At 38.3% G+C, this 23849-nt stretch overlaps 1 protein-coding gene and 1 non-coding gene across 8 annotated transcripts in view; one reads left to right on the forward strand and one right to left on the reverse strand.

Moving 5' to 3' along the window:
* Tanc2 (tetratricopeptide repeat, ankyrin repeat and coiled-coil containing 2) overlaps nt 1–23849 on the forward strand; it is a 319000-nt gene that overhangs the window by 178489 nt on the left and 116662 nt on the right. For all 7 annotated transcript variants that reach the window (NM_001440252.1, XM_087572417.1, XM_087572418.1 and 4 more), the window contains 2 exon segments: nt 6284–6547; nt 23504–23629. In NM_001440252.1, coding sequence (NP_001427181.1) covers nt 6284–6547; nt 23504–23629 — 390 coding nt within the window.
* LOC120095351 (U6 spliceosomal RNA) lies at nt 18276–18382 on the reverse strand. The gene has a single exon (XR_015632526.1). It is a non-coding gene; the product is annotated as a U6 spliceosomal RNA (small nuclear RNA).

The following is a 23849-nucleotide window of genomic DNA, read 5'->3' on the forward strand; positions in this document are numbered from 1 at the left end:
ACTATTAATAAATACTACAGCACAGATTGACCTCAGAAATGAGCAAAGTGAAAGAAGCTAGACACAGAAATGAGGTAATATTTGGTTCTAGCTATAGGAAGTTCCAGTAAGGGTAAATTTATAGAGATTGAAGTAAATTAATAATTTGCTAGGACTAAAGTGAGAGCAGTTAAACTACAGATAGGTACAAAAGAATTGTGGGTTAGTAGAAATGTTTAAAACTGAATTATAATGATAATTTTATCAGTCTATAAATTTACTATACATTGATTATATAGTATAGTGGGTATATTTTATGGTATGTTACATCTCAGTGAATCTGTCTCAAAATGTAGAGGTAATTTTATTTGTAACAAACCTGTTTGTCAGACTGTAATTCAGACACCCTCACACCTCCCTTCCACACGCTATCAGTGATATACATAAGCATGCTGTAGAAGCAGTTTTTATACTACTTCGCAGAAAGCTGGAGACAGTTTTCTTGGGGAATCGTATTTACTCAGAACCAATTTCCCACTATTCTTTGTTTTACTGGAGAGATTAGAAAAGGTAGAAATAAAGATTAGGAATAGTGGAAAAGATTATATACATTTTTCCTTTCTAACTTCACTGTAGAAACGTTGTACATATAGATGTTTTATTTATAAAAAGCCAACCTATGTGGTTTAGAGGAGCTTTGAACTTATGCAACTTTTAGTGGCAATATTTAAGGTCATTGCATTCTCTGCTTCAGTCAGTGTGGTGACTTTAAATTATACCAGCTTCTGTGACAGAATACTTGAATATTAAGGTTGCATTTTATTTTCTAACTTTTTAAATGTATGACCTCTTTGCTGCAGAGTTGCCCTTCTGGGGTTAAGCATTTGTATTTTACACCAGTGCGTCTTACACATAGACAAGAACAACTTACTGGATAGGTAGGTAGCTAAAATTTGTTAAATATTACCCAAATATGAAAGCAGCACCAATAAGTGAAAATGCTTAAAATTTTAAGTGGTGATAGCTGTTCAAAGAATTTACCTTCTGATATTTCATGTGAGTTTAATTCTTTTTTCTACCTACTGATTCTGACTCAATAAAACCAACTTGTGCTTAATTTTCAAACTGTAAGTAAACTCTGTAGAAATCATTATGGAATATCCTCAAAAACTAAAAATATAGATACCATCTGATCCAGTTCTAGATTCCCAGAAGAGTCAGCCATCGTGCTGCAGAAATACATGTATATCCATGTTATATTTTAGGACTATTCTCAATAACCAGGAAATAGAATCAGCCTAGATGTCCATCAGCAGATAAATAAGGAAAATATGATCTATAACAAATGTGGAAACGTATTCAATGGTAAACAGGAATAAAATCATATAATTTGCCAACTAGTCTAAATTAGTCAAAGCAGTGACTAAATTTGTTGAGTGTGAAAGAATCATATCAATAAATGTTCTCATTTGTTGAAATACTGACATATTATTGAGAAAGCCACCTCCTCAAAATCTAGAAGTTCAAAGTTTGTTTAATTTTTAGGCAATAGCCTTAAAATAGAAGCCTAATTGATCTCTTTCACTTGTTTCTCTAACACAAACCAAACAGCTTTACCAAGTCTTAAGATACCTGAAAGAAGAGAGCATAGTATTAGAGATACGTGAGCTCTTACTAGTACTGGCATACAAACATGTACTCTAGAACTTTACTTACACATCACTAAAATATGTCATCTTGTACATAGGGGTTTTTGTTTTTGTTTTTGAAAAGCAAATTATTTCTATACATAAATGCTTACCCAGGTAACATATATTTATACCCTAGGTAAAAATATTTTTAGTATAATTACTATAAAAATTGCACTGAAGAATGGGCCAGTTTGTTTTCTGCATGTTGTGAACATTTGCAGCATCCTCTAAAACTGCCAGAGCAGCACAGCCAGAAATACAGTTCACTGTTGAGTGTTTTTCTGTGCTTTTTGTAGATGGGGTAGGGTGTTGGCCTGTGTCCTCTCACGGGTTTCTCCTTTGTTCAAGTGGAATTGTAGAGTTGATAGTAAGCCGTTTGTTTGGTTGATTCCTTTATTTTTATGTGCATGGGTGTTTTGCCTGCATGTATATTTATGTTTCATGCATGTGTCTGGGTACCCAGAAGAGGCTGTCAGATGCTCTGAGTCTGAGTTTTGGACAGGGGTGAGTTACCATGTCATGTAACTCCAGGTGCTGCGGATGGAACCCAGATTTCCTACATGGGAAGACCATACTCTTAAACACTGAATCATCGCTTCAACTCCCTGATGCTGTTTTTAAATTTAAATATGAAAATAAAACTCTGAAAGTACAGTAGTTACCCTCTAGAATTGTACAATCTAATGCAGGAATCAAGGCATTATCAACAAAAGAATTGCTACATTATTAGTAAGTGACTAAGGCTCCAAATAGTTATCTGAAAGGTTCTCGCTTTGTAGTAACACTGGGCTAGATGCCTCGATTTACCAGGTGTCATTTCTTCCTGTGTGAAGTGAAGATAGTAACCTGGTCCTGCTTAAGTTAACCAAATGGAAGTACAGTTACACGACTTAAGAGTATATGTAGTACTGGGTGTAATTGGTGATAGAACATATGATTGGGTGTAATCCTCATTAACTGCACCCCCCAAAAGTACAAGTTACAAAGTAATAAATATGACTTTATTGTGGTTACTAATATTATTAAAGCTTATCTAGTTTTACTTAATACACATGTGTGCTCTTCTGGGTGTTATTTCCTTACCTCTTAGGCCCCTGAGTTATCTTCATCTCTCATTTATTCTTTTTCTTTTTTTTTTTTTTTACACTCTAGATTTTATTCCCCTCCTGGTCCATCCCATACGAGTTCCATATCCCATACCTCCTCTCCGCCGCCCTTCCCCTTGTTACCACAAGTATACCCCTACCCCACCAAACCTCTAAACTTCTGGGGCCTCCAGTCTCTTGAGGGTTATGTGCATCTTCTCTGACTCAACCCAGTCCTCTGCTGTCTATGTGTTGGAGGCCTCATATCGGCTGGTGTATGCTGCTTGGTTGGTGATCCAGGGTCTAAGAGATCTCAGGGGTCCAGGTTAATTGAGACTGATGGTCCTCCTACAGGGTTGCCCTCCTCCTCAGCTTCCTCCAGCTTTTCCCTAATTCAACCACAGGGGTCAGCAGCTTCTGTTCATTGTCATATCTGCATCTGACTCTTTGAGCTGCTTGTTGGGTCTTTTGGAGAGAGTCATGGTACGTCCCTTTTTGTGAATGTTCCATAGCTTCAGTAATGGTGTCAGGTCTTGGATCCTCCCTTTGAGCTGGATCTCACTTGGGCCTGTCACTGGACCTTCTTTTCCTCAGGCTCCTCTCCATTTCCAACCCTGCATTTCTTTCAGACAGCAAGAATTATGGGTCAAAGCTTTGACTGTGGGATAGCAACCCCACCCCACCCCCACTTGATGCCCTGTATTTCTGCTGGAGGTGGATTCAATAAGTTCCCTCTCCCTACTGTAGGGCCTTTCATCTAGGGTCCTAAGAGTCTCACTTCCCGGGTCTCTGGTACATTCTAGAGGATCCTCCCAAACTCCTTCCTCCCATGGTCACCTGTTTCCATTCTTTCTGCTGGCCCTCAGGGCTTCAGTCCTTTCCCCCCACCCCATATTAGACCATGTTCCTCTCTCCCCCAACTCCCTTCTCCTTTCCCTCCCCTGTGCCCCTCCCTCCCCTCTTGTGGTTGTTTTCTTCTCCCTCCCAAGTGGAACTGAGGCGTCCTCACTTGAGCCCTTGTTCACTTTATTGAGTTCTGCGAACTGTATCTTGGATATTCTGTAATTTTTTTTCAAATATCCACTTATTAGTGAGAACATACCATGCATGTCCTTTTGGATCTGAGTTACCTCACTCAGGATGACATTTTCTAGTTCCATCCATTTGCCTGCAAAACTCAGGATGCCCTTGTTCTTAATAGCTGAGTAGTCCATTGTGTAAATGAACCACATCTTCTATATCCATTCTTCTGTCGTGGGACATCTGGGTTGTTTCCAGCTTCTGGCTATCACAAATAAGGCTGAAAATAGACCCATATTTTTCACCATGCACAAGGCTCAAGTCCACATGGATCAAGGACCTCAACATAAAACCAGATACGCTGAATCTAATAGAAGAGAAAGTGGGGAAGAGCCTTGAACTCATTGGCACAAGCAGAAATTTCCTAAACAGAACTTCAGTGGCTCAGGCTCTAAGATCAAGAATTGATAAATGGGACCTCATGAAACTGGAAAGCTTCTGTAAGGCAAAGGACAAAGTCAATAAGACAAATCAGCATCCTACAGATTGGGAAAAAATCTTCGCTAACCCCATATCTGATAGAGGGCTAATATCCAAAACATATAAAGAACTCAAGAAAAAAAACAAACAACCCAATCAAAAAAATGGGGTATAGAACAAAACTGAGAATTCACAATAGAGGAATCTCGAATGGTTGAGAAGCACCTAAAGAAATGTGATCAGAAAAATGCATCTTCCACCAGTCAGAATGGCTCAGATCAAAGCCTCAAGTGACAACACATATTGGCGAAGATGTGGAGAAAGAAGAACACTCCTCCATTGCTGGTGGGATTGCAAACTGGTACAACCACTCTGGAAATCAATTTGGAGGTTCCTCGGAAAATTGGAAATAGGCCTACCTAAAGATCCAGAAATATCACTCTTGGGAATAAACCCCAAAGATGCCCCACCATGCCACAGGGGCACATGTTCCACTATGTTCTTCATGTTCTTTTGAAAGGCTTTCTTGGTTCCACAGCTGGTTTCTTTTTCAAAGTTGGCACACCTACCTTATCCTTGGTTTCTGCTCACCTTGGTTTATCCTTGTTTACAAAATCTGTCCAAGATATAGGAACACAATTCTCCTTGCTTCATTTTGTTAGCCACCTGCCCTTGGTGATCATAAGTTGTCCATATCTTATAGTTTTTACAACTGATTACTATGCAGGAAATAAAGGGTACTAAATATGGGAATTTGACTTCCAAAGTTTACAGGTTCCCAAAAATGTTCAATGATATTTCTAATTTCATTTCTCCTGAGGGGCTCTAGAACATATGTCTCTTCTCTGGTTTTGTTTCGGTTTGTGTTGAAACAGAGTCTCATTCTTATGTTCCAGGTCAGCCTACTGTGTAGCCCAAACTGGTTGTGAACTTGTAATCATTCGCCCATGACATCCCAGGTGTTGGGTTACAGACCCTACCACCCCTCTCTCCTCCCTCAATTCTCAGTTGAGTCTCTTTTCTCTTTATCTTGTCTAGTTTAATTCCTTTTTCCAGATAATTTCCTTTTTATGGTGAAAAAAACTCATTTTTTTCCTTAAAGAAAAGTTTAGATTTTATTTTGTAATCCATCTTCCTTTGTACTACAAAATCTAGACCTCCACTTAAATTTACAGAAAGAAAACATCATTAAACAGGATTATAGAAATAGCCTTCTATGTTTATTTCTTTTCTTTGGCAACAGAAACATTCAAATTATAGGAGGAGAACAAGAACTAAGTATAAACCTCTCCTGGGATGATATCTCTTACTCTTATAGTTATTTCTAAAAATTCAATAATTTAGACTTTACTGTTGTTTTTCTCTTCATTTCTGAAGTTATGAAAATGTTTCCATTCATGTATAATTATTAGAAAGATTAGATAAATTCTAGAAGACCTTTCAGATTTGGTTTAATTAAAATCATTATTCTTCAGCAAGCCACTCACAAGTGATGCAAAGGCTAAGAACTGAGAGGAAATGTACAAGCAACCTGTGCAGCTTTCTGATTCAGACAGTGGTTTTCTACTGCACCCATCTCTACTTAGTTACTCTGTGTTTTTAGAACATGTTTTGTTGGTGGTGGTGGTGGTGGTAGTGTGTGTAAACATGAACCAGGGAATAAATAGGGAATAGAAAGAGATGAGAAGAGTAGAGAGAGTTTTGGGGGGGTCCTGTTGGTGCTCTCTTACAGTCCATAAAAATATGTAAGTACCTTTTGAATGATTCTAAAATTTTATCTTTGATAAGACTTGTTCTAGGTCCGTGGCACTGATATATGAATTTGCTTGTTTCATTTAAATAAAGTGTTAAATATATATGTAAGTCAAGATTTTGATGGGTTCAGTTTTTTAAACTTGTATAGATAAATGACTATAGTAACTTTGAAAGATAGTGTTAGTTGTATTCTTATCTACCAGTAAATTTTTAATCATAAACAGATTAATTTTTCTTTTGTTTTTTTAAAACATTTGTTTTATTGTTTTTCAGCAACATTAACAAATTATTCTGAAAACATGGAGCGAACAAAATATGTTGGGGAAGCCGGTAAAGAATTGGGCTCTGGAGGAAATCTAAAACCATGGCAGTCTCAAAAATCCAGCATGGACTCCTGTCTGTACCGAGTGGATGAAAACATGGCTGCATCCACATACAGTCTGAACAAGATCCCGGAGCGGAATCTAGAAACAGTTTTATCACAGTCTGTACAGTCTATTCCTTTGTATCTCATGCCTCGGCCAAATTCTGTAGCAGGTAAGTTGGGCTTTGTTTTGGTTTTTTTATAGTGTTTTACTGACTATATAATGAATAAAAATAAGACAAGTCATCCTTTTGTGTGACGTAGGAGAAATTAATCTTCTTCATCAAGTGCTTTCCTAACTCACTTTCCATAATATACTGAATCTCATATGAAATCAGAGAGATGACCGATAAAGTATATAAATCAGTTAGTCTCATTTGTAAAAATTTTAAGGACTGGGTATGTAACTCAGTTATAGCATTTCCATGGCATACACAAGATACTGAGTTCAATGCCCGCTACTCCAACAAAAAAAAAGAATTTAGTTTGAGGTCTTAGCTTTTTAGAACTTGAGTTTTAATAACCATTATTTAATTGAAGCATGTGTTGGTGCAGTCTGTATATCAGAAGTCACCATCCATTGTTTGAGTTATAACAAACAAGCAGGCAAGAAACCCAGCTTTTCTCCCAGTTCAGTATTCTCACAGAACTCTTGCTCTCATCGTATAGACCAGGCACCTTTGTTTCCCAGTACAAATGCCACTAGCAGGATCAGTCATAGAAGAATGATACAGAAGGATAAGTAACTGAAACACTGAGTCACTTTTCTTCAGCAGCTACTCAGCAGTGACGTCAGGGATGTTTTTGATACAGCTGTTTTGCCATTTAATTATTCAAACAGGAGTTTTAAAGAATAGCCATCTTGAAATTTTCAAGATGTAGCCTCATTTTCACTTTGCCCAAACTACAAAATAAAAATTGTATTTGCCTTTCTGACTCTCCAAATGAATGTCTGGACAGATATATTTCATGATGTGGGATAATAAAATATTTATTGTCATTAGACTTACTTCCCAGGAATAATTATTTGTTATGCAGCCAGGTATGATGTTACCCATTTGTAGTTCTAACATGCTGGAGGTGGAGACAAAACGGTCAGGAATTGAAGGCCAATGTCAGCTACGTAGTAAGTCCAGACCAGCATGAGGTGCATATACAAGGCCCTATTGTAAACCAAAAATGAAATGATCCCATATGTTGGTGCTGGCTTCTTGCCGCTCATTTCCCTTTCCTACCTGCTCTTTTGGTTCTGATCTCTGGGACATGATCAACATCTGTTATCAGGTATGATGGTGAAGGAATGGATCATCTAGAAGATTCTTCACATTTATATAGTGACAGCAAATGTTCTCTCTTGGGGTCCTCTACATATGTTGATCCTTGTGTGTAGAGGATTGCATATTTCACCCAGCCCTCTTCAGGTTGTTCTGTGGAAGTTGGTTTTCAGGGAATAGGAATATGTTTGTCTTCTGGTTACTCCTGTTGTCCTGAATGATAAATTTACATTTCTGACACTGAAGTTTTGTATCTACTTCCACCATCTAGGCTCACTAAGTAGGGTGAATTATGAGATCCTTCACCATCCATAATCATAAAATACCACTTAAAATCATAGTCCTACAATTAGAAGGAATGACATTGATGAGGATGTGCTGGAACTAAAATCAGTGCACATGGTGATGGGGCAGGTTACACACTGATACTGTGAAGTTTAGCCCACGATGGGCATGTCATATACTGGTCCTGTTGAAGTTTAATGTAGATTACCTAAAACCTAGCAGTTACACTCAGAAGATATATGAAGAAGAAGAAGAGCTCCGTGAGAAGTCTTGCTTATTGGTTGATAAGCAGTCAGTTTATTTCTGTAGCTAATGGTGCTGCTTTGACCATGTATATATCAGTTTGTAGACATGTTTTCATTTCTCTTAGGTGGATACTTAGGACTGTACTAGCCATTCTACATTAGATTTTATATTTAACTTTTTAAGCACCTGCCACAGGATTTTATGAAGTATACGAAGTGCCTGTGCCATTTTATATTCCTAACTAGCAAGTACTATGGTTTCTGTTTCTCTATATCCCTTCCACAATTGTCATTTGTTTTACTTTTATGATTTTAATTAATGACTGGGAGGTGATATTTGATTGTGGCTTTAGTTTGTACTATGCTAATGCATAATAATACTGAACTTGTTAAACTAGTACTTACACATTTTCATTATTGAAATTTCTACTCAGATAGTTTATATTTTTTCCTGACTGAAACTGTGTCACATGTGTGTTTGCAAATATTTTTCCCTCTTTGCTGCACCTCTCTTTGTTCCTTATTGATATATTTAAAGCACAAAAGTTAGAATTTTATTGAAGTCTACCAAAGATTTTAGTGGACAGTGGTCTTGCTGATAATTTTTAATCATTTCAATTGGAAGTTTGCTATTTATATTACATAGGATAACACTAGTTCCTCTACGTCATTTAGTTTGTTTTATTTAACTCAAGGTTGGGAGAATATTTTTCCTCTATGTACTTTGTGTTTCCCCTCCCTTTTTCTCCTTCTCCCCATATTAAAACAAAAAGAAAATTATATTATCCTTAATCATTATGCCAGGAGGTCACAGCTGTGTCATTTGTAACATTAGTCTTTCTAGGTGGTAGAGCTCATTAGCTTCTGAGGGAGCGCTGATCAAAAATCTTAAAGGGAAATGAAGGCCACGTGAGATGGCTCAGCTGCTATAGGCATTAGGCTTGCCTAGTTAGAGTCATAGGACTCACTTGGTAAAAGGAAAAAAAAAAACTGCCACAAGTTATTCTCTAACCACCACATGATTAGCATGCATGTGAACACACATAATAAATCACTCAATAATTTAATATAAACAATTAGAGAAAAAAGAAAACAAGAATGTACCATTAGAGGTCGGATGGGTTGATGAGAAGAATATGATTTTACATTGCTGGAATAGTCTGTATGACTGTTGAACAAGATACAAAAAGTTCATAAAAATAAGATAAATCAGGGAATTCTTAGGATCAGAGGATCAGTGTTGGGCATATTACAAACAGGTTTACTGTTATCTAGAGAGCAAATCAGAAGTTAGAGAATATTTTGTTTTACATTGTTTTCCATATCTGGAAACCATGGTTTTAGTCTGTTCCCACAGAGACAGGAAAGTAAGCTTTGACAAATGAGTCATTTATTTTTAAAAGTTCATGAACTGTAAATTTAAATTGTTTCCAAATGTAAGGAAACAAAGTTACTTTCATAGGGAATTACCCTGCTGTATATAATGTATAAGAATCTGATGAAGCAGACCCGGTGAGAGAGAGACCCAACCGCCTGGTCAGGTGGGCACTCCTGAGGCTGCAGAGCGGAAGAGACCACCAACTCTGCTCACCCCTGCCCACATCCCTGGCCCAAGAGGAAACTGTATAAGGCCTCTGGGCTCCCGTGGGGGAGGGCCCAGGAGCGGCAGGACCCCTGCCTGAGACACCTCTGGAACCTGAATAAAACAGACCGGATAAACAGTTCTCTGCACCCAAATCCCGTGGGAGGGAGAGCTAAACCTTCAGAGAGGCAGACAAGCCTGGGAAACCAGAAGAGACTGCTCCCTGCACACACATCTCGGACGCCAGAGGAAAAAGCCAAAGACCATCTGGAACGCTGGTGCACTGAAGCTCCCGGAAGGGGCGGCACAGGTCTTCCTGGTTGCTGCCGCTGCAGAGAGCCCGTGGGCAGCACCCCACGAGCGAACCTGAGCCTCGGGACCACAGGTAAGACCAAATTTTCTGCTGCAAGAAAGCTGCCTGGTGAACTCAAGACACAGGCCCACAGGAACAGCTGAAGACCTGTAGAGAGGAAAAACTACACGCCCGAAAGCAGAACACTCTGTCCCCATAACTGACTGAAAGAGAGGAAAACAGGTCTACAGCACTCCTGACACACAGGCTTGTAGGACAGTCTAGCCACTGTCAGAAATAGCAGAACAAAGTAACACTAGAGATAATCTGATGGCCAGAGGCAAGCGCAGGAACCCAAGCAACAGAAACCAAGACTACATGGCACCATCGGAGCCCAATTCTCCCATCAAAACAAACATGGAATATCCAAACACACCAGAAAAGCAAGATCTATTTTCAAAATCATATTTGATCATGATGCTGGAGGACTTCAAGAAAGACATCAAGAACTCCCTTAGAGAACAAGTAGAAGCCTACAGAGAGGAATCGCAAAAATGCCTGAAAGAATCGCAAAAATCCCTGAAAGAATTCCAGGAAAACATAAATAAACAAGTAGAAGCCCATAGAGAGGAGACACAAAAATCCCTGAAAGAATTCCAGGAAAACATAAATAAACAAGTAGAAGCCCATAGAGAGGAGACACAAAAATCCCTGAAAGAATTCCAGGAAAACACAATCAAACAGTTGAAGGAATTAAAAATGGAAATAGAAGCAATCAAGAAAGAACACATGGAAACAACCCTGGATATAGAAAACCAAAAGAAGAGACAAGGAGCTGTAGATACAAGCTTCACCAACAGAATACAAGAGATGGAAGAGAGAATCTCAGGAGCAGAAGATTCCATAGAAATCATTGACTCAACTGTCAAAGATAATGTAAAGCAGAAAAAGCTACTGGTCCAAAACATACAGGAAATCGAGGACTCAATGAGAAGATCAAACCTAAGGATAATAGGTATAGAAGAGAGTGAAGACTCCCAGCTCAAAGGACCAGGAAATATCTTCAACAAAATCATAGAAGAAAACTTCCCTGACCTAAAAAAAGAGATACCCATGGGCATACAAGAAGCCTACAGAACTCCAAATAGATTGGACCAGAAAAGAAACACCTCCCGTCACATAATAGTCAAAACACCAAACGCACAAAATAAAGAAAGAATATTAAAAGCAGTAAGGGAAAAAGGTCAAGTAACATATAAAGGGAGACCTATCAGAATCACACCAGACTTCTCGCCAGAAACTATGAAGGCCAGAAGATCCTGGACTGATGTCATACAGACCCTAAGAGAACACAAATGCCAGCCCAGGTTACTGTATCCAGCAAAACTCTCAATTAACATTGATGGAGAAACCAAGATATTCCATGACAAAACCAAATTTACACAATATCTTTCTACAAATCCAGCACTACAAAGGATAATAAATGGTAAAGCCCAACATAAGGAGGCAAGCTATACCCTAGAAAAAGCAAGAAACTAATCGTCTTGGCAACAAAACAAAGAGAAGAAAAGAACACAAACATAACCTCACATCCAAATATGAATATAACAGGAAGCAATAATCACTATTCCTTAATATCTCTCAATATCAATGGCCTCAACTCCCCAATAAAAAGACATAGATTAACAAACTGGATACGCAATGAGGACCCTGCATTCTGCTGCCTACAGGAAACACACCTCAGACACAAAGACAGACACTACCTCAGAGTGAAAGGCTGGAAAACAACTTTCCAAGCAAATGGTCAGAAGAAGCAAGCTGGAGTAGCCATTCTAATATCAAATAAAATCAATTTCCAACTAAAAGTCATCAAAAAAGATAAGGAAGGACACTTCATATTCATCAAAGGAAAAATCCACCAAGATGAACTCTCAATCCTAAATATCTATGCCCCAAATACAAGGGCACCTACATACGAAAAGAAACCTTACTAAAGCTCAAAACACACATTGCACCTCACACAATAATAGTGGGAGATTTCAACACCCCACTCTCATCAATGGACAGATCATGGAAACAGAAATTAAACAGTGATGTCGACAGACTAAGAGAAGTCATGAGCCAAATGGACTCAACGGATATTTATAGAACATTCTATCCTAAAGCAAAAGGATATACCTTCTTCTCAGCTCCTCATGGTACTTTCTCCAAAATTGACATATAATTGGTCAAAAAACGGGCCTCAACAGGTACAGAAAGATAGACATAATCCCATGCGTGCTATCGGACCACCACGGCCTAAAACTGGTCTTCAATAACAATAAGGGAAGAATGCCCACATATACGTGGAAATTGAACAATGCTCTACTCAATGATAACCTGGTCAAGGAAGAAATAAAGAAATTAAAAACTTTTTAGAATTTAATGAAAATGAAGATACAACATACCCAAACTTATGGGACACAATGAAAGCTATGCTAAGAGGAAAACTCATAGCGCTGAGTGCCTGCAGAAAGAAACAGGAAAGAGCATATGTCAGCAGCTTGACAGCACACCTAAAAGCTCTAGAACAAAAAGAAGCAAATACACCCAGGAGGAGTAGAAGGCAGGAAATAATCAAACTCAGAGCTGAAATCAACCAAGTAGAAACAAAAAGGACCATAGAAAGAATCAACAGAACCAAAAGTTGGTTCTTTGAGAAAATCAACAAGATAGATAAACCCTTAGCCAGACTAACGAGAGGACACAGAGAGTGCGTCCAAATTAACAAAATCAGAAATGAAAAGGGAGACATAACTACAGATTCAGAGGAAATTCAAAAAATCATCAGATCTTACTATAAAAGCCTATATTCAACAAAACTTGAAAATCTTCAGGAAATGGACAATTTCCTAGACAGATACCAGGTATCGAAGTTAAATCAGGAACAGATAAACCAGTTAAACAACCCCATAACTCCTAAGGAAATAGAAGCAGTCATTAAAGGTCTCCCAACCAAAAAGAGCCCAGGTCCAGACGGGTTTAGTGCAGAATTCTATCAAGCCTTCATAGAAGACCTCATACCAATATTATCCAAACTATTCCACAAAATTGAAACAGATGGAGCCCTACCGAATTCCTTCTACGAAGCCACAATTACTCTTATACCTAAACCACACAAAGACCCAACAAAGAAAGAGAACTTCAGACCAATTTCCCTTATGAATATTGACGCAAAAATACTCAATAAAATTCTGGCAAACCGAATTCAAGAGCACATCAAAACAATCATCCACCATGATCAAGTAGGCTTCATCCCAGGCATGCAGGGATGGTTTAATATACGGAAAACCATCAACGTGATCCATTATATAAACAAACTGAAAGAACAGAACCACATGATTATTTCATTAGATGCTGAGAAAGCATTTGACAAAATTCAACACCCCTTCATGATAAAAGTCCTGGAAAGAATAGGAATTCAAGGCCCATACCTAAACATAGTAAAAGCCATATACAGCAAACCAGTTGCTAACATTAAACTAAATGGAGAGAAACTTGAAGCAATCCCACTAAAATCAGGGACTAGACAAGGCTGCCCACTCTCTCCCTACTTATTCAATATAGTTCTTGAAGTTCTAGCCAGAGCAATCAGACAACAAAAGGAGATCAAGGGGATACAGATCGGAAAAGAAGAGGTCAAAATATCACTATTTGCAGATGATATGATAGTATATTTAAGTGATCCCAAAAGTTCCACCAGAGAACTACTAAAGCTGATAAACAACTTCAGCAACGTGGCTGGGTATAAAATTAACTCAAATAAATCAGTAGCCTTCCTCTACACAAAAGAGAAACAAGCCGAGAGAGAAATTAGGGAAACGACACCCTTCATAATAGACCCAAATAATATAAAGTACCTCGGTGTTACTTTAACCAAGCAAGTAAAAGATCTGTACAATAAGAACTTCAAGACACTGAGGAAAGAAATTGAAGACCTCAGAAGATGGAAAGATCTCCCATGCTCATGAATTGGCAGGATTAATATAGTAAAAATGGCCATTTTACCAAAAGCAATCTACAGATTCAATGCAATCCCCATCAAAATACCAATCCAATTCTTCAAAGAGTTAGACAGAACAATTTGCAAATTCATCTGGAATAACAAAAAACCCAGGATAGCTAAAGCTATCCTCAACAATAAAAGGACTTCAGGGGGAATCACTATCCCTGAACTCAAGCAGTATTACAGAGCAATAGTGATAAAAACTGCATGGTATTGGTACAGAGACAGACAGATAGACCAATGGAATAGAATTGAAGACCCAGAAATGAACCCACACACCTATGGTCACTTGATTTTTGACAAAGGAGCCAAAACCATCCAATAGAAAAAGGATAGCATTTTCAGCAAATGGTGCTGGTTCAACTGGAGGGCAACATGTAGAAGAATGCAGATCGATCCATGCTTATCACCCTGTACAAAGCTTAAGTCCAAGTGGATCAAGGACCTCCACATCAAACCAGATACACTCAAACTAATAGAAGAAAAACTAGGGCAGCATCTGGAACACATGGGCACTGGAAAAAATTTCCTGAACAAAACACCAATGGCTTATGCTCTAAGATCAAGAATCGACAAATGGGATCTCATAAAACTGCAAAGCTTCTGTAAGGCAAAGGACACTGTGGTTAGGACAAAACGGCAACCAACAGATTGGGAAAAGATCTTTACCAATCCTACAACAGATAGAGGCCTTATATCCAACATATACAAAGAACTCAAGAAGTTAGACCGCAGGGAAACAAATAACCCTATTAAAAAATGGGGTTCAGAGCTAAACAAAGAATTCACAGCTGAGGAATGCCGAATGGCTGAGAAACACCTAAAGAAATGTTCAACATCTTTAGTCATAAGGGAAATGCAAATCAAAACAACCCTGAGATTTCACCTCACACCAGTGAGAATGGCTAAGATCAAAAACTCAGGTGACAGCAGATGCTGGCGAGGATGTGGAGAAAGAGGAACACTCCTCCATTGTTGGTGGGATTGCAGACTGGTACAACCATTCTGGAAATCAGTCTGGAGGTTCCTCAGAAAATTGGACATTGAACTGCCTGAGGATCCAGCTATACCTCTCTTGGGCATATACCCAAAAGATGCCTCAACATATAAAAGAGACACGTGCTCCACTATGTTCATCGCAGCCTTATTTATAATAGCCAGAAGCTGGAAAGAACCCAGATGCCCTTCAACAGAGGAATGGGTACAGAAAATGTGGTACATCTACACAATGGAATATTACTCAGCTATCAAAAACAACGAGTTTATGAAATTCGTAGGCAAATGGTTGGAACTGGAAAATATCATCCTGAGTGAGCTAACCCAATCACAGAAAGACATACATGGTATGCACTCATTGATAAGTGGCTATTAGCCCAAATGCTTGAATTACCCTAGATCCCTAGAACAAACGAAACTCAAGACGGATGATCAAAATGTGAATGCTTCACTCCTTCTCTAAAAGGGGAACAAGAATACCCTTGGCAGGGAAGAGAGAGGCAAAGATTAAAACAGAGACTGAAGGAACTCCCATTCAGAGCCTGCCCCACATGTGGCCCATACATATACAGCCATCCAATTAGACAAGATGGATGAAGCAAAGAAGTGCAGACCGACAGGAGCCGGATGTAGATCGCTCCTGAGAGACACAGCCAGAATACAGCAAATACAGAGGCGAATGCCAGCAGCAAACCACTGAACTGAGAATAGGTCCCCTGTTGAAGGAATCAGAGAAAGAACTGGAAGAGCTTGAAGGGGCTCGAGACCCCAAAAGTACAACAATGCCAAGCAACCAGAGCTTCCAGGGACTAAGCCACTACCTAAAGACTATACATGGACTGACCCTGGACTCTGACCCCATAGGTAGCAATGAATATCCTAGTAAGAGCACCAGTGGAAGGGGAAGCCCTGGGTCCTGCTAAGACTGAACCCCCAGTGAACTAGTCTATGGGGGGAGGGCGGGAATGGGGGGAGGGTTGGGAGGGGAACACCCATAAGGAAGGGGAAGGGGGAGGGGGATGTTTGCCCGGAAACCGGGAAAGGGAATAACACTCGAAATGTATATAAGAAATACTCAAGTTAATAAAAAATTAAAAAAAAAAAAAAGAATCTGATGAAGCCACAGAAATCCGGTACTTTAAATGACAGTAAAACTAAACCTATTTTGTTAGTTTCTTAGTCCAGGAGAGTTCCATCTCTGCTTTTAACTCTGTCTATATACATACGTATTTTCATATACTCTGTACTGTGTACAGAGAAATGGTTCTCCAAACTGAAGAAGGTAAATCTCTTTGTTAATCAAAAATAACAGAGAAGCCAATTGTTGTGATATATGTCTCTAATCCCAGCACTTGGGAAGCAGGACAGGTGGATGTCTGAGTTCGAGACTAACCAGGTTTACAGAGCCAATTCTGGACAGCCAGAGCTTCACAGAGAAACTTTGTTTCATAAAACCAAATAAATGAGTGAATGAATGAATAAATAAATAAATATATAAACTTTTCAAGTATGAAATAGGAAAAAAATCACATTCTTTTATGTTTTACCAATATGTTTAGTTGACATACAAAAAATACTGTCCATTATTTTCATGTGTAGTTGTATTTGCTCATACTTGTTCCTCGTTACCCTCCCATGTCCCCCATTTCACAGCTGTTGCCTGTGATCTCCAGAAATGACCTCCCTTTTGCTTTCATGTAAAGTATTTTAATCAAGAGTCTGCATACAAGAGAAAACATATAATATGTGTCCCTCCTCTATTTCCTCTTCTTGTTGCCCATGTGCAACAAGCTGTCTTAACCGTAGGAGCCCCGGAGTTATATAAAGGAGGAGGGATGGATGTTTCTAATAAAAGGCTTTGTTTCAATCCAACTTTTAAACTTCCTTCTTTTTTATTCTTAGTATGAAGAGATCATATAATTCAACAGTGTTAAAATACCATTTATATTCCTTTTAAAATCCTGCAGAAATAATGTCTAAAATAAGTCTTGCTATGTTATCTATTTCTACCTCCTTTGGGAAGAGAATTGCCTTCTTTTTGCCTAAGCTCCCATGATGGCACATGCCTCTAGTCCCATCGCTTGGAAGTGCATCTTCTACATGCTGACCTCCAGTTGAACCAGCACCATTTGTCAAAAATGCTGTCTTCTTTTCCTGGATGGTTTTAGCTTTTATCAAAGATCAAGTGACCATAGATGTGTGGGTTCATTTTGGGGTCTTCGATTTTATTCCATTGAGCTAACTATCTATCTCTGTACCAATACCATGCAGTTTTTGTAATGATTGCTCTGTAATATAGCTCAAGGTCAGGGATGGTGATTCCCCCAGAAGTTCTTTTATTGAGAATAGTTTTCGATATCCTGGGTTTGTTTGTTTTTTGTTGTTGTTATTGTTGTTTTGGGGTTTTTTTTGTTGTTATTGTTGTTTTTTGGGTGTTTTTTGTTTTGTTTTGTTTTTTGTTATTCCAAATTAATTTCCAAATTGCTCTTTCTAACTCTATGAAGAATTGAGTTGGAATTTTGATGGGATTGCATTGAATCTATAGATTGCTTTTGGCAAGATGGCCATTTTTGCAATATTAATCCTGCCAATCCATGAGCATGGGAGATCTTTCCATCTTCTGGGATCTCTAATTTTTTTCTTCAGAGACTTGAAGTTCTTGTCATACAGATCTTTCACTTGCTTGGTTAAAGTCACACTGAGGTATTTTATATTATTTATGACTATTGTGAAGGGTGTCATTTCCCTAATTTTTTTCCTCAGCCTGTTTATCCTTTGAGTAGAGGAAGGCTACTAATTTGTTTGAGTTAATTTTTTTTATCTTTATTAACTTGAGTATTTCTTATTTACATTTTGATTGTTATTCCCTTTCCTGGTTTCCGGGCCAACATCCCCCTAGCCCCTCCCCCTCCCCTTCTATATGGGTGTTCCCCTCCCCATCCTCCCCCCATTACTGCCCTCCCCACAACAATCACGTTCATTGGGGGTTCAGTCTTGGCAGGACCAAGGGCTTCCCCTTCCACTGGTGCCCTTACTAGGCTATTCATTGCTACCTATGAGGTTGGAGCCCAGGGTCAGTCCATGTTTAGTCTTTGGGTAGTGGCTTAGTCCCTGGAAGCTCTGGTTGGTTGGCATTGTTGTTCATATGGGGTCTCGAGCCCCTTCAAGCTCTTGCAGTCCTTTCTCTGATTGAACGCTTCACAAATTTGTGTGTCATCCTTGCATAGGGGCCATGCTAATCTTCTCTGTATTGTTCCAATTTTAGTATATGTGCTGCCAAAGCGAGCACTTGAGTTAATTTTATATCCAGCCACTTTGCTAAAGTTGTTTATCTGGTTTAGGAGTTCTCTGGTGGAATTTTTGGGGTCACTTAAGTATACTATCATATCATCTGCAAATAGTGATATTTTGACTTCTTTCCAATTTGTATCCTTTTTACCTTCTTTTGTTGTCTGATTGCTCTGGCTAGGACTTCGAATACTGTATTGAATAAGTAGGGAGAGAGTAAGCATCCTTGTCTAGTCCCTGATTTTAGTAGAATAGCTTCAAGTTTTTCTCCATTTAGTTTGGTGTTGGCTACTGGTTTGCTGTATATTGCTTTTACTATGTTTAGGTATGGGCCTTGAATTCCTGATCTTTCCAAGACTTTTAACATGAAGGGGTGTTGAATTGTGTCAAATGCTTTCTCAGCATCTAATGAGATGATCATGTGGGGTTTTTCTCCCCTTTGAGTTTGTTTATATAGTGAATTACTTTGACGGGTTTCCATATATTGAACCATCCTTGCATCCCTGGGATGAAGCCTACTTGATCATGGTGAATAATTGTTTTGATGTGTTCTTGGATTTGGTTTGCTAGAATTTTATTGAGTATTTTTGCATCAATATTCATGAGGGAATTTGGTCTGAAGTTCTCTTTCTTTGTAGGGTCTTTGTGTGGTTTAGGTATAAGAGTAATTGTGGCTTCAAAGAATGAATTGGGTAGTGCTCCTTCTATTTCTATGTTGTGGAGTAGTTTGGACAGTGTTGATATTAGGTCTTCTTTGAAGGTCTTTTAGAATTCTGCACTAAACCCATCTGGTCCTGTGGTTTGTTTTTTTTTTTTTTTTTTTAAGTTGGGAGACTTTTAATGACTGCTTCTATTTCTTTAGGAGTTACGGGACTGTTTAGATGGTTTGTCTGATCCTGATTTAAGTTTGGTACCTGGTGTACATTCAGCTTGTGAATTCAGGATATAGCTTAGAGGGAGAGCACTTTCCTCTTGACTGGCGAGATGACTGAGGGAAACTGGTAACAGTCTATAGCTGAAGTAATTTTCTAAATAGAAATTAGATTTCATATATCTTTAAATTAAAATTCTATACAATGAAAATTTTAAACTCTTGAGCTTTATGGCATGGATAATTTGAATTGCTATTGTATGTTTGTTTGTTTTTAAGCTTGTGTGTTAGAAGGAAATAGATTTGGATTTGTGGTTGCACAGCTGGAATTATCAGCCGGCTGTCTATGGTCATCTTTGGTGTCCTGAAATGAAATTGGCAGTGGTTTGGAGGTATGTGGTAAGCAGGAAGTGTTTGCAGCAGCTGTCATCAGTGCTTTGTGTGGGAAAGAGGGTTCTGTTGGAAAATAGAGAGTCAAACTCCGTTAAAAGTATAATTTCCTTCTATCCACTTGTTCGTACTTGGAGCGGCACAGTTTTCTAAGGAAAGATCTTAATCAGGTAAATGCAGATTGGGAACCAAGGGGATGTAAATTAATCTAATTGGAAACTATAATGCATATTTTATAGAAAGTCAAAAAGGGCTTTTCAGCAGTCAGAATAATGACTTCATTTGTATAAATATAGGAAAGGTGACTTTCTGCCCTAAAGTAGCAAACATAAGTGCCCTTCCAGCCTCCCTGCTGAGGCACAGCAAGTGTTGGCTCCATTCGTGGCAACTGACATGAAAAGAAATAACTAAATGAGCTTCTAAAACCTGTATGGAGTTGTTTCTGAAATGTTCTGTACCAAATGTTTGCTGCATTTTTTTTCTCTGCCCAAATTTGATATATTTAAACTATATTTACTTTTTTAAATAATGCTTTTGTCAAATGCTTTATAGGTATATAGTCTTCAGCTATTTCAGTCTAATAAAATATATAACTTTTTTTTTCATTTTCCTAGTCCCTCTTCCTCTAAATAAAAACAAGATTTTTTTTTAATGTCAGGCTTTATTGGCTTTAGAATTGTTTCCTTGTACTTAAAAGTTTGGAAGAGTTAGAAGAAGGAGTAAAAGAGCTGAAGGGGATCGTAACCCCATAGTAAGAACAACAGTGTCAACTAACTGGGGCCCCTCAGAGCTCCCAGTGACTAAGCCAAAAACCAGGTGCATACATGGGCTGGTTTGTGGCCCTAGGCACATGTGGAGTAGTGGACTGCCTTGTCCAACACACACACACACACACACACACACACACACACACACACCCTCTTGTATAATATGCAGTCATTGTGTAGGTATTTATTAGGCATGAACTATGTATCAGGTACCGTAAAGTACTTAGCATCAGTTATCAAAACAAAGATTCTCTCACCATGAAGCTTGCATTCTAATTGGAAAAAATAAACATAATAAGTAATTTACATAGTATGATAGACTGTATTAAATTTAAAGAGAAAGTAAAAGCAGCATCAACGTTATCTGAAAGAAAATCTCCTGTACATCACCAGGCCAAGCATATTCCTTCAGTAGTGTCTGTTAATTATTAAGACAAAATGGGGATGTGGTTGAGGACAGTCAGCAGATAGAAAGTCAGAGGTACTCTGAGCATTATGTTCATGACACTCATTTTATTGTCTGAAGAGATAGGATGATCCAAAATAAATTAGGTGTTACCACTTTATCTAAACAGTGTACTACATAAGCTGGTCTGGAGACACATGCCTATAAATTCCAGCACTTGAGAAGGGGAGGCAAAAAGATCAGGAGCTCAAAACCATCCTCAGCCATTTAGTAAAGGGAGGCCAGCCTGGCCTCATGATCTGACTGGAGATCAGTCAGAGAAGCAGAGAAAATGTAACCAGAGCACATTTTGTCAAAGAAGAGCAAAGTCTGACACACTATGACAAGAGGTTTTCTCAGAGGATTACTTAGAAATGGAGAAGCTGCCAGTGACAGGAAGAGTTTGATAAATCTGTCTCCTTGTGCTTTTGAGTTTTATCCAAAAACTCTTCTCCATTCTTGTGGCATTCAGGGTTGTTTTTAACTGATTTCATAGTTGAGAACCTTGACTTGTTTTCTCTCATATGGTGAATGATGAGTATTTTCTGTGCTGGTGCACATCCAGCTTCCTAGCAGCACTTACTGAAGAAGCTTCCCCTCCCTGGTGTGTATTCTTGGCACTTGTGCTAAAAATGAGTTGGTTGTAAAGCGTGGGTTTCAGTCTTTATTCTGCTCCTCTGACTGATGCTTGTCCACATCAATACCAAATGCAGCACTGATTACTGCAGCTTGAGGGGATCTGAAGTCGGATAATAGTATGTGTTCCGTGACGAATTTTAACAGGTGTTCAATGAGTCTGTGGATTATTTTAATAGCGTGGACATTTTAACAATATCAGTTCTTATAGTGTATGAGCACAGGATATCATTCCAATTTTGGGGTCTTTTTAATCTTTCATTTTTAATTCCTTTATAGTTTTTATTATAGAGCTCCTTTACTTTGGGTATAAAATTTATTCTTAAATACTTCATTTGTTTTTTTTTTCTTTTTTTCTTTGAACCTATGACAAATGAGATTGATTTTTTAATTACTTTTTTATTTAGAATTTTTGCTACTAATGCATAAAAATACTACTTAAAGTTTTTATTAGCTATTTTATGTATTCACATTTCAAATGTTATCTCCTTTTCCCTTCTCTCCCATCTCTCCTCCCTTCTTTCCCCTCCTTCTATGAAGATGCTCCCACTACCACCCATTTTGTCTACAACTCCAGGCTACACAGTGAGACTTTATCTCGAAGAGAAAGAAGCATGGCAAAAGTACTATTAAGAAACAGTGTTGGCATTTTTACTGCCACTTTTGTTGTACTTACTGAGTGAATAAATTAATGAACAGATCAGTAAGTACTGTTTCCAAAGTTCAGTCACTGACATCTTACCTGTGATCTACTGTACTTTCTGTCTGTGGACTTGTTTCCCTAAGCTAGGAGGATTCCAGGCTGTTTTCTCTACCCCCTTTTTGCTTCTTCTTTTGTTCTTTATAAGGTGATATGTAATAGTGGTAACAAAAGTGGCTTGTAAAGTTTTCTAGGCAAACTACCATATCATCTGTCTTAGTTGGGTTTCCATTGCTATAGTAAAGCACCATAAGCAAAAGCAGCTAGAGGAGGAGAGATTTTATTTCATCTAAACAACGCTCAGGTCACACCTTCCAAAGTCAGAGCAGGAATCATGGAGAAACATTGCTCGCTGGTTTGTTCTTCATAGCCTACTCAGTTTATTTCCTTATGCACCACCCAGGACCACCTGCCCAGGGGTGGTACCCACAATGGGCTGGGTCCTCCCACATTAATTATTAATAAGGAAATGCTCACAGGTTTGCCTCTAGGCAATCTAATAAGGGAATTTTCTCAATTGAGGTTTCTCTTCCCAAAATAACTCTAGCTTGTGTCGAGCTGACAAGAAACTAACTATAGCACACCATCTTCTGTAAACCTCACATGTAATAGAATTTCTTACAAAAAAAGTAATGTGTAGGAATTTTGTGGAAAAACATATGAGGCCCCACAGTCATTAAAAAAAAAAATAATAAGCCTTGGGCTTTCTTTTTCTTCTCTTTTGACGTATTTATGCCAATCTTCAGTGATAAGTTGGTAACCATAATTTTATGGAAAAAAACAATGCTCAGATATTTCTTTCAAGCTAAAACATTCATATAAACAATGTTTTATTTCCCACTTAATTTTAAGAAGTACATTTGTTTCTTTCAGCAGCATCAAGAAATTTCCCTTTTATTTCTTCTATTGTAATTTTCATGGCTCAGACATTTAAAAGCAAAATAGCATTTTATATTAGACTGAACACCTGTTTTAAAATATTAAATTGTGTATACCATTATCTACAACTTAATGATAATTTTAGACTTTTCTAGTTTGTTTCTGTTCATCTATTTGAATTGGAAATATATATTCTCTATTAATGTTATAGAACCACAGACCTGTCGTGTTCTAGCTCAAAGAATCAGGTGGAATGAAGTTTTAAATTTTTTTAAAGATTTGGTGTTGTAAAGATAAAATTAATGAATTATATATTGTTTGGGGAGGGGTTTCTGCTCATGTAAGCTTTGATTCAGTGGTATGCCATACAGCAACTGAGTAAAAAAAGTTGTCTAAACTTACACATGGTAAGTAAATCCTTTCTGTCTTGGCAGCCACCAGTTCTGCCCACTTGGAGGACCTTGCTTACCTGGATGAGCAGAGACATACTCCTTTGAGGACGTCTCTTCGAATGCCAAGACAGAGCATGAGTGGTGCTCGCACACAGCAGGATCTCAGAGGTCAGAATACCGAGGGCTGAGGGGCGGGGTGTGAGTACAGGGGAAATGGACAGAAATGTTTCTTAAAAAAGTTATTTTTCTCCTATCCCCAAGCTTGATCTTCCTTTTAAGGAGTGAACTGATCTACTTTAATATGTCACTGGATAGATCCACAAATCGATTGTTCTTATAGAAACACGCTGTAATTTCCACAAATGGATTGTTCTTATAGAAACACGCT

Source organism: Rattus norvegicus, chromosome 10, assembly GCF_021556685.1.
Source record: "Rattus norvegicus strain SHRSP/BbbUtx chromosome 10, alternate assembly SHRSP_T2T, whole genome shotgun sequence".
In the NCBI taxonomy this organism is placed as follows: Eukaryota; Metazoa; Chordata; class Mammalia; order Rodentia; family Muridae; genus Rattus; species Rattus norvegicus.